This window comes from Molothrus aeneus, chromosome 11 (assembly GCF_037042795.1).
Source record: "Molothrus aeneus isolate 106 chromosome 11, BPBGC_Maene_1.0, whole genome shotgun sequence".
NCBI lineage: Eukaryota > Metazoa > Chordata > Aves > Passeriformes > Icteridae > Molothrus > Molothrus aeneus.
The window spans coordinates 7,351,306-7,362,699 of NC_089656.1; the positions used below are offsets into that span (position 1 = coordinate 7,351,306).

An 11,394-nucleotide genomic window follows, 5' to 3' on the forward strand; every position below is an offset into this window, starting at 1 on the left:
CAAAGCTGAGGAAGGTATTTCAGTGAAGCTTATGTTGTTGTGTTAAAGAACCAAACAGAATCACCCTGCTCATGCTTTTAAAAGCTTTTCTGCTTTATAGTGTCCCTGAGTGAAATTCTGAAAATACAAAGCAGCATTTTAGAAGCCCAAGTTTTCTTTGCTGTGTCTGGCAACAGATTAAGTGAGCTGAGTCAGAACACAAGACAACTTCTGAGCTCTGACATATTCTATATTTTAAATTTAGATAACAAATAACTTATTGCTTGCCCTGCTACACTACGTTTATAGCATTCTTTTCACATTATTCTTGATAGTAAAGAAGTGTTGTGTTATTTTTGTAAAGATATTGTATGTGCTCCACTTAATCTAATGATGGCAAAGGAACCAATCTGCCTGGGATTAGTGAAACATAGAGCTCTGAGCTTCCACTGCTTCCATTCTGGGCTGTAAACTGCCTGCCAACATTCACCTGGTCCTCTGGCACCTCTTTATGCTCTTTAATTTTAAGGACAGCCAGCAATATATTTATTTTAAACATGACACAGAATTCGAGAAGGACACTGGAAACTAGACCCTTTATAATGTATTTCCTTCTGTCTTTTCAGACCTCCATAAACAAGTGAAAATTTCAAATTCCTTCACTTCACAAAGTGCATCTCCACCACAATGCCACGACACACTTTGCCACTGTTCAGTATTAGTGCAATAACTAAAGTGAAAAAAAAAGAAAGAAAAATGAAGAGCCTGCAGCAGTATACAAAAAAAAAATGAACTAATGAATTGAAAGGCAGTGCCAGGCCTCCTTATTCTAGCTAATATAATTATTGTTTAATGATAATAATTTATAGCTTAGTAAGATATACAGAGTTACCACTGACAGCAATGCAGGGGACAAAATTATAAACATGCATTCACATAAGCACTGCAAAAATCACCCTTTTTGCACCTTTCTTCTCAGATAACACCACATCAACATCATTAAACTAATCCACATACCTGGCCCAAGAAAAGTAAAAACCCTCTGCAATTAGCTATTTCCTCTGAATGAGCTTTGAAGCATAATCTGTATTTTTATTCACATTGACTTCCTTTGCTAAATACACAGGGATGCGTTTCAAGAACTGAAATCAGTGTATTTGCTCTTGATTGCACTGCTCAGTTCAGATGTTTTTATTTAACTGAACAAGCATTCCACAGCAATTTGCAACAACCAAGATTATCATCTGACATCCCTGAGACTGACCCACAGAGAGACACTCTGAAATGTTTGGAAAAATAAGTTGGCCAAACTGAGAAAAACATTTACACATTCAGGGACTCAGGAAGAGCTTTCTACTTACATGGGCAGGGGCTTTGTATGATAAAATTACTATTTCCTGTATCTGCTGAAAATCTCAAAGTGAAAATCCCAGTATCCCCCTACCTATTTAACACACACAGTGCACCATTATGCTTTGATCACCCACCACATAGCTGGATCTTCTTTTCCTATCACTTCTGATGAAAAATCTGTAAGTTGTGGTAGAAACATTTGGTGTGAATCTTTAAACATTCTTGGATTTCATAATACTCAGTTTCATCCTAACTTTAAAAAAGTTTCTAATTCTTTCCATATTTTATTATGATTTTTCACTCAGTAAAGAATGCTTTGTAAGTCTGCCTCAGCAGATTTCATTAGTATATGTCTACTTCTTGCACCAAGGGTCACTAAAAGTATGAAAACATGAAATATAACCAATCTAAAAACTTGGAGTAACTCCACTGGGAGCCATTAGGAGCAGCCTCAGTAGCATAATTATTCTTGTAACTAAGCAAAAAAGAGAGGAAAAGGCTTTTATTTATTCTTTCTACATATAAAGGACAGAAAATTAAGGTACCACACACACACAAAAAAAAAAGCAGATGATAAAAAAAAAATCTTTTGCATTATAGGCAAGTTTCCACAAGCTACCGTCGAAGCAGGTGCTTAAAGATACCCTAAGATGATTTAGGTGATGATGACAGTGGGCAGTTAGCTCAGTGCAGGCACAGGTCACCCTTATCACCAGGTAAGGGCAATATGTATTAGACCCAGAGCTCAAGCTGCAGTGGGAGAGCAGGCCCAGCTCTTGGCTGTCAGCAGGGTGGTTTTGAGGTGCTGCTGTCCCCTGCAGCAGCACAGACCTGCAGCAATGCAGCTCAGTGATGCAGGAATGCACCCTGCAACATGGCACAGGTTCTGGAGAACCAGCTCCATTCCACTGCAGCACCCAGCTGGGAAAAGGCTACAGGCAAAGCCTCTGCACAGCAATTGTGAGAGGAGGAAAGGCACAAAGTTATGACATGGGGACACTTGGATTGCATTAGCTCTTAATGGCGTGGCTCTGGATTGCCAACAGCTCCAAGCATTACAAAAAAAAGCTCTTCCTTTGCCATTATCTGCTTTATGCTGGTTTAAAGGCAGTTTGAAGCAAAGGATCAGCAACCTTGCATCAGGGAAAGGCTTACAGGAGAGCATAACAAAGGTCAAGATCTGTACTGTACACCATAAAATTGAGACAAAGTGATTTCCTTTGTCACTTCTGAAGTGCAGCCCTCCTTATTCTGCCATTTCTCTGAGGTTTCACAGGGGAATATCTACACACACAGCAGCAGGTGAGATTTTTTGGGCCTGCATCAAGTGGCAAGCTTAGCTCAGGTGCTACTATTCCCCTCCCTGCTTCTGCTTTGTAGTCCTAGGGAGATTCTGAAAAGACAGTCCTAGGTTATTCTGAAAAAAAAATAATTTATGGCCTTCTGAAACGTCATAAATATTCTATTTCTGTAAGCTTTGTGCTTAACTGTGCAGCTGTGAGAGATCTGCTATCAATCTCAGAGTGAGCTGTTACAGCATGGACAGCTAAAGCTTTAAACAAAACCTGGGGTTTCACTAACCAAAGGCAGGGCAGTGACATTCAGCACACTGGGCAGTGGCACTAACTCCTCATCCCTCCCTGTGCACAGCTCTGGGGAGAATTTCTTTTTCCCAGCCCCACAAACATTGCCAGCTGGGCAGCAGACACAAGATGGAGTTCTTCACGTGCATTAATTGCAAGAAATACATAAGGAAACAAAAGAAACCAGGATTCTCCTTTGTTCAGCCTTTCAGATTTTAGTCAAAGATGGTTATGAAGTTGAAAAGTTTTGTTTCCATCTTCAGGTGCCATAAAAAGCAAATAATATATAATAATGGAACCCAGATGGGAGTCAAACACCTGCCCTTCAAGAAATGTCAGGGTTTTTTCATGAAATGTAAGAGGAAACAAGAGGAAGGGAAAAAATATTCTCCACAAAAACTGACATTTTGATCATGCTCCAGGCAACCTCATTTAGGCTTTAGCTGCTGCCTTGCTGAGCAGCCTTTGATGCTGCCCCAGGCAGTTTTCATCCAGCCTTTGGCTTCTGCTTGGGCAGACACCTTTTGGTGCCATTTCTGATTTGTGTGAGCAGCTCTTATCAATGTCACATGTATATGACTTTTCGTCCATCCCACATTATGTAAATCTTAGATCTTAGGCTTGGTCTTTTTAACTTAATTTCCTTCAATGGGTTTTTTTCTTTCCTCTCTACAACTGACTCAGAAGATCCCATTCTTTCTGCCCAATGGAATGCTTCACATGCTTGCTTTGAGATTTTTTTTTTCTTTTGGTGCAGAGTAGAAAAATATGCTTTCATTGTATGTATCCCTTATTTTAATATTTTATACACCAAATGTTGAGTGCATGTCTGTCAGAAACAGATAGTCCATGCCCTTCTGCTCCAGGCAATTTATCTTGGCCTTACTGAGCAGGGCTGTAAGAGATCTAGAATAAGATGGCTGCTGAGGCTTTGAACACGTGCTGATCATCCCTGCATTAATGGAAAGACCAGTAAAAAGCTGACAGCACATCTCTTCTTCCCTCATGATACCTGAACTTACTTCTTCCTTGACTGAAAAAGACCTGAATTTAGATTAGGCTGTAGCACTGAGGTGTCATCATTTCTACTAATTTGAGTAGCAGGAGAGAAATGTTTCCTCATTTTTCTGTCCATTTTCATTCCTCACATTTCATATATATTCCTTTAGATCACACCCTCTGACTTTCCAAAGTGACAGATCAACTTGAAAGAACATTCAAAGAAAGTCTAGCTATTAAAGGGTCTCCATAATATTAACCTTAAACAAATTGTATTGCATACACAAATCTATCTTCAAATATGTTTGACAGCTTCCCCAGTGCCACACCACAGGACCAAAATCACTGTAATGGACATTATTTCTGCAAAGGAACCACTGCAGACATTTGGAGCTGCTCTCAGAGTAGGGGGCACTTATCTAAGCACTTGATGCACAATTACTGCTGTTCTAACAGTGCTCCACAGGTAAAGTTTGGTGGTTTATTTGTTTCCTTGGTTTTTTATTTCTGAACAAGCTTATTCAGGGAGAAAAAAAAAAATTATCAACAATTCAAATCCAAGAAGTAAATGTAAACCCTGAAGTCTCAAGTTTAGTAGCACTGAGTTTTCAGGGCATAAAAATGATGCAAGATGGCAAAGAACTCAAAGATAACTTCCTGGTGAGATCAAATTGCCTGGGGTGACCAACATTTTAGCAAAAAGCCATCCAAGTTCTGCAGTTTATCTCTAAAGAAAACAAACACAAGAATGAATTCTGCATGGAGAAAGGCACTGCACATACCCAAAAGCATTCCAACACTTATCATCTACTTCATAATGCTGCAGCCCTGACATCTTATAGCTTTTGTATTGATGCAAATGCACTTTTAACTTTAGGAGGACAGGAACATTAAGCAGCATAAATTTACATGAGACTGATGCTTGTATGAATGCACAAAAACAATCCCAGAGATCTGTCTGGATGGTTTACACAATGACATGCTGGCATTTTACTTTCATGTTTGGCTGGAATGCTCAGTATTGATGCTCAGCAATACAAGCTGAACAACAGTTCTCAAAGGAACACCTACACAGCAGAATTTGCTTCGTCATTTTAAAATTATAATTATTCTTTTTTTGAACTCTGATAACAGAATGTAGTTCCTTTTTGCTGTAATATTTTAATGTTTTATTTGTGTTCTAACCACACTGGAATTTGAACTCAGATTTAAGTCTTTAAAAAATTTACAACTGTTCTTTCCCAAATAATCATAGAAAGCATGTTATGGAATTGGAAAGGACCTTAAAGATCATCTTGTCCCATCTGCCATGGTCAGGGACACCTCCCACTAGACCAGGTTGCTCCAAGATCCTTCCAACTTGGCCTTAGACATTTCAAGGCTTGAGGCACCCACAGGCACCCTGGACAACTTGTTTTGGTGTCTCACCACTCTCACAGCAGGGAATTTCCCCCTGGTATCTAACCTGTATTTCCCCTCTTTAAATTTCCCATTTCTTCTTGTCCTGTAACTACTGTTCCATCACAGTATCTCATTTTGTCAAAAATCTCCACAAGTAGCAAGCAGATTTTACCAAACATCTCTGAGAACAGCCCCCTCAGTCACAATAATACATTGTTTGGGATCTACCAAACAGCTTAGCTGGGTTAGCAAATTCAAAACTGGCATCATTGCCAAAACTCAGAATCCTTAAAAAGACTCCACCCAAAAAAATCAACAAAAATCCCCCAAACCCCACGCCTGTTAACAAACCCTTTTATAAATATTAGCCCAAGTCCTCACTTTCCTGGTGAAGCACAAAATATCTCCTTTAGCTGTAGCAGCACTGTTCAGCTGGGATCAGGTCTCTGGTGGGAGCTCACTGTGGTCTCACAGAGAGGAGCAGGAGGGCAGGACCAGCTCTTTTCACTCTGGTGACTCAGGACTTGAGGGGGTGGCTGGGAGCTGACCCAGAGGAGGTTCAGGTAAAGGTGGGCAGCCCAGGGGGTGGCTGGGAGCTGACCCAGAGGAGGTTCAGGTAAAGGTGGGCAGCCCAGGGGGTGGCTGGCAGCTGACCCTGGGGAGGCTCAGGTAAAGGTGGGCAGCCCAGGGGGTGGCTGGGAGCTGACCCAGAGGAGGTTCAGGTAAAGGTGGGCAGCCCAGGGGGTGGCTGGGAGCTGACCCAGAGGAGGTTCAGGTAAAGGTGGGCAGCCCAGGGGGTGGCTGGCAGCTGACCCTGGGGAGGCTCAGGTAAAGGTGGGCAGCCCAGGGGGTGGCTGGCAGCTGGAACAGCTGCTCAGGGCAGTGGCACAGCTCCAAGCCTGGCTGAGCTCAAGCAGTGCTTGGAGAACCCCCCCAGGCACACAGTGGGACTTGGGGTGTCCTGTGCAGGGCCAGGAGTTGGACTCCATGGTCCTGATGGGTCCCTTCCAATTCAGCACATTCTGACTCTATGATAATAATTCTATAATCTGTTAGGAATTGAAAACATCGTGTTTCTGTAGCTCTTTTCCCCCTAAATGATGATTATAAAACTGGTGCTGTTAAAAGGGCCTTCCCAGTTTTTTACCCTCTCAACATGAATACTGTTTATTCGCACCCATATATTGAGTTTCTACCCCATAGTTTCTACAAATTGCCTTTGCTCCAGAACATTATTAGGGTGTCCTTTAATTAGTGCATCACCAGTGACTACAGTCACCAACAGTACAGTGAACTGAGTTGGGTAAATCATTATCTGCTGAGGCTTAGATGTCACAAATGTGCTGGGAAAGAAATAAATTATAGATCAATAGTACTGGGACTGGAATGATCCATCCCACCTAATTAGAACCACCATATTTCAGTACAGGTAACAGTTAAAAAGAAAATGAAAAAGTCAACCCCTTAAATAAATCTTAATAAGGCCAGTCCTTAAACTACCATTCTACAAAGATGGGGGAGGTTTTAATGCACAATCATAAAATAATTTAGTAGCAATATCATTAGGCAGATCTGAATTCCAAAAGAATAGTTCTTCATAGAGCCAGTATGAACCACTAAAGCTTCACAGCCTTGCATGAATGGACTGGGCTGAGTAGCTGGGAAATTGTTGTGAGATTTCTAGAGGATGGTACAGCCTAAATGTCTTCAAACATATCTCTGTGTCAAGTTTATCCTGCATTTTGGGGAATTTTCAGGAGCTTGAAGTGGTTAAAAGGGTTGGCTGGAGCAGGTATGAATCCACCAGTGTATTCACCTGTACCAAACTAAATCTTACCACTGGAAGCAGTACCAAGTCAAGCATAAGACTGCTATTATAAAGTAAAATAGATTTAAAGCAAAAAAACCTCCAAAACTGAAAGAAAACAACAAAAAACTCAACAGGTATTTATTTATTTGCTCCAGTCATTAGTGGAAGAGTGGTTCTCCTCTTTAGCATAGAGCAATATAACTATATGATGTATTTATGTGAAATATTTACTGCCCCCTTGCAATTAACCCCCACCCCAGAACAGCCCCTAGAGTGGATTTGGTTGTTGTCAAATACACTTGGAATTCTCAAACTGTAAGTAAAATCTATCCCTCAACCAAGAAGCTAATAAAAATTAGGTTTTTTTCCCAACTTGAAACTGGTCCAGGACTACCAAAGACAAAAAAAAAAAATTAAATAAAAATTAAATTAGTAAGCTAAAAAGAAGATACAAAAAAGGCCAAAAATCATGCAGTGCACAAGAAATAGAATAAAGAGCACTTCTATTATCTTAGAAGCGACACAGTTCTAAGTATTGTTACTACACAGCTCAAAGTCACACCCTGAGAATAGCAATGAAAAAGCCACGTGAAGCTTTCCAAGGTGTTTTGGGGTCACATCGCTGTGTTCAGAAGGAGCCGTGTCCTGCAGGGGAGGAGCGGGAGCCTGGCGTGTCCCAGAGCACTCTACAGACCCTGAACCGTCCCACCCTGACTTAACCCCGCAGGGACCGCGGACAGGCCTGCAGCACACGGCCTGCCCTTCCCAAGGGCCACAGGGAACAGCCCGAGGGAGAACTGCACCACGGAGAACGGCAGCGGGAAGGACTAAAAGGTGGGGGAAAGGAAAAAAAATAAAAAAAAAGAAAGGAACAAGGCGAGGCAAAGGAGGCGCAGCCCGCAGCCGCCGCTGCCCTCAGGGCACCCCGCGCCTCCGCTACCCCCGCGCGCCGCCGCCTGACGTCACCGCCGCGCGACCCCGTGACGCGTGGCTGCGCGCGCCGGCGGGGAAGGTCGCCGGGACGCCGCCATGCTGTCCGTGGCCGCCCGCGCCGGGCCCTTCGCGCCCTTCGTGTCCGCCGCCGCGCACGCCGTGCCCGGCCCGCTCCGCCCGCTCGCCCCGGCCGCCGCGCACCGCGAACACAAGGTGCCGCTGGACCTGAAGCGGCCTCTGCTCTGCCGGGAGTCCCTGAGCGGCCGCGCCGCCCGCGGGGGGCTCGTCGCCAGCTCCAGCCTGAACGGTGCGGGCCGGGGGAGCTGTGGGGCGGGCCGGGGGAACGGGCTCAGCGGGGGCCCTGCCGGCGCTCCCGGGCACCGCCCGGCCCGACCCGGCCCGGCCCGGCCCGCGGGGGAGAGCCGGGTCCGGCCCGGCGGGCGGGTAGCAGAGCCGGGAAGGAGAGCAGGCGGGCGGGCTGCGGGGGCTTGGGCCGGTTGGGGTGTTTAAATGTTTGGTTCCCTTGTCACCGCTGTAATTGTCACGCATTTACAGCTACAGAGCTTGCTCAAGGGCACCTGAATGGCAGCCTCCTTTCAATGTCTCAGAATGGGGCAGGCTCGAGGGACACTGTCTGTCACCTCTGCCCGAGCACAGGATTGTGTCCAGGCGGGTCGGGATGTCTCCGCTGAGGGAAGCAGCTCAGTGATGTTTGTTTCACTGCTGAGGAAATGCAGCTAAATTCTGTCATTGGGGAATGTTTTTCACTGCCGGCACGAGAACAGAGAACAGTGATAACACACCAAGTGTTTGACTCAGGTCGGGAAAGCATCGGCCAGGGAGTGACACCGAGGTGTTCTCTAGAGCCCGACCTCTGGCCCAGGGGCTGGGCTGTCCCTGCCGAAGAGGGCTCGGCAGCTGCCACTGATGGATCGTGCTGCTTCGGCTGCTGCAGAGCACACACGTTTGATTCTGGGAAGGCAGTGCCCTGCTGAAGGTGCTCAGTAGCAATTAGAGCTGTGTACTTCACCTGACCCTCAGCTGTAAAGGGTTTGTTCAGGTGAAAACTCTACAAATCTAGAACTGACATAGCTGACATTTAGCTGTGCTCTACATTTCAATTAACATCAAACATGCTTTTCACCGAGCATAGCAAATTTTGTGGAAGTTAGTCGTATTACATGTTACTAAATGCTTTAAGTCTTATACTGAAATAAGTTAGTATGGAGCACTGTCTCAGAATTTTCATTTTCAATTCAATTTCCTTGCAGTTAAAATCCTATAGCAATTACCTTCTCAATGCTAAGTTACTTGTATATAAATGTAGTTATTATCCTCATTGTACTGCATATAAATTCCTGAGAGCTTAAATACTTTGAGACATCTGTTAACTTTGTGCCAACTGCTGGAAAATATAGAGACTAAGTAATACTCTTCAAGTAACAGGTTGTATTTTGGCAAGTAATGTGTTCTGTCCTTGCCATGCTCTTTTCTTTGGCTTACAGATTTTCAGTGGAGGAAGCAGATTTCTTTTGCTGGAGAAACTCATGGGAGGCCTCTTAGTTATCCTTCATATCCTGTTACTTGAGCACACAGGTTTGATGGGGGAATCCCACTTGAAATTGGATGTTGTTAGCCTTATCCCTAAATCCTTTAAAAAGTGTGCTTGGGGACTGAAGGTTTGAAATTATTTACTGTGGCTTTTAGCTAAGACAACAATTGAATATGAAAGAGGATGCCTGATATTTATAATTTTAAAAATTTTTAACCACACACTTCATACTATTACAGGCATAGAAGTCACTTCAGACAAAAAATAACTTAAAAGTGTTACACTGCAGATGTGCAAACCTCACTACATCAGATTTCCTTCTTAGCAGCTCTTTTCAAGGAAACATTTGAATGGAAAACAAGTCTGTCTTTTCTAAGCTAGTCATGGTATCCTACTGGAGTTTTTTCTTGAAATTTACTGAAAAAACAGTTCACTTTCTTTCCCCCAGAAGCCCAGAACTTTTCACAGATTTTCTGCACCTTGATCAGGTTTCTTTTTCAAAGAATAGGGAAACCAGTTTCACAGATCACCTGTTAACCTACCAAAAATTCCCTCTGAAAACCATTTGCATACAACATAAAATTAAAACGCTTAATTAATGGACTCCTACCCAGACTTTGGAATAACTTTTACCCATTTTTCCAGAAACACCACTGAGAAAGCACCATTTCAAATGCATGGCAGTGTGTTTTACCTGCAGTAGTGTCACGTGCTGTCCTTTCCCGTGCAGCCCCTGCCGGCGTGCGCTGTGTCCACAACGATGTGGCCGTCCCTGACTTCTCTGCCTACCGCCGCCAGGACGTGCAGGATGCCAACGCCTCCTCCCAGGGCAGCAGCGACTCCAGGAAAGGCTTCTCCTACCTGATGACTGCAGCCACAGGTGTAGCAACCGCCTACGTCGCCAAGAATGTTGTCACCCAGTTCATTTCCAGCCTGAGTGCCTCTGCTGACGTGCTGGCCTTGTCCAAGATTGAGATCAAGCTGTCTGACATTCCAGAAGGCAAGAACATGGCTTTCAAGTGGAGAGGGAAGCCCCTTTTTGTGCGTCACAGAACCCAGGCAGAGATTAATCAGGAGGCTGGAGTGGATCTGTCCCAGCTGAGGGATCCGCAGCACGACCTAGACAGAGTGAAGAAGCCCGAGTGGGTGATCCTGGTGGGGGTGTGCACTCACCTGGGCTGCGTCCCCATCGCCAACTCCGGCGATTTCGGCGGCTACTACTGCCCCTGCCACGGCTCCCACTACGACGCCTCCGGCAGGATCAGGAAAGGCCCCGCTCCCTTAAACCTCGAGGTCCCAACTTACCAGTTCATTGGGGATGACACGGTGGTGGTTGGCTGAGAGACGAGCTGCCTGCTCACTTCCATGTTCCTGGGAATGTACACCATGCTGTAAAACCAGTGAGCATACTGTCAAACCAGAAATTAGCTGTCTAGATTCTCAACCAGAACTATGCTTGAATACTGTGTTCAATTTCAATAAAAACTTGGAGTGAGCACTTGTTTCTGACTTACAATAAAGTGTATTTCTTTGTGTACACGTTTCTAGTGTGTCCAGCCAAGGAGATGCTACAGCAGACCCAGAACACAGAGCCCTCCTGAAGGGCTGCTAATTCAAGGCATTGAGCTACAAATCCGCAAAGAGATGTTTTAGCCAGCATTGGTCCTGCCAATACAGCACAGAGCTGGTGCTTCATTGCATGCAGAACAGGAGGAGAAATAAGATTTACTGTTTCTAGAACAAAGCAGAAAGACACCAATCCCATACTTTGTGTTTTCTTCTCA

At 44.4% G+C, this 11,394-nt stretch overlaps 1 protein-coding gene across 1 annotated transcript; it reads left to right on the forward strand.

Moving 5' to 3' along the window:
• The first annotated feature begins 8,137 nt into the window (after positions 1-8,137).
• On the forward strand, positions 8,138-11,112 carry UQCRFS1 (ubiquinol-cytochrome c reductase, Rieske iron-sulfur polypeptide 1). Its single transcript, XM_066557294.1, has 2 exons — positions 8,138-8,365; positions 10,341-11,112. The coding sequence occupies exons 1-2, from the start codon at positions 8,155-8,157 to the stop codon at positions 10,949-10,951; spliced, it is 822 nt and encodes a 273-aa protein (XP_066413391.1). The 5' UTR covers positions 8,138-8,154; the 3' UTR covers positions 10,952-11,112.
• Positions 11,113-11,394: the final 282 nt, after the last annotated feature.

What these genes read in the sequence shown, in the direction of transcription:
- UQCRFS1 (XM_066557294.1), top strand. Translation starts at nt 8,155, where the DNA reads ATGCTGTCCGTGGCCGCCCGCGCCGGGCCCTTCGCGCCCTTCGTGTCC. An exon ending in CGCCAGCTCCAGCCTGAACG is followed by an intron (nt 8,366 to 10,340) that starts GTGCGGGCCGGG and finishes TTTCCCGTGCAG; the next exon opens with CCCCTGCCGGCGTGCGCTGT.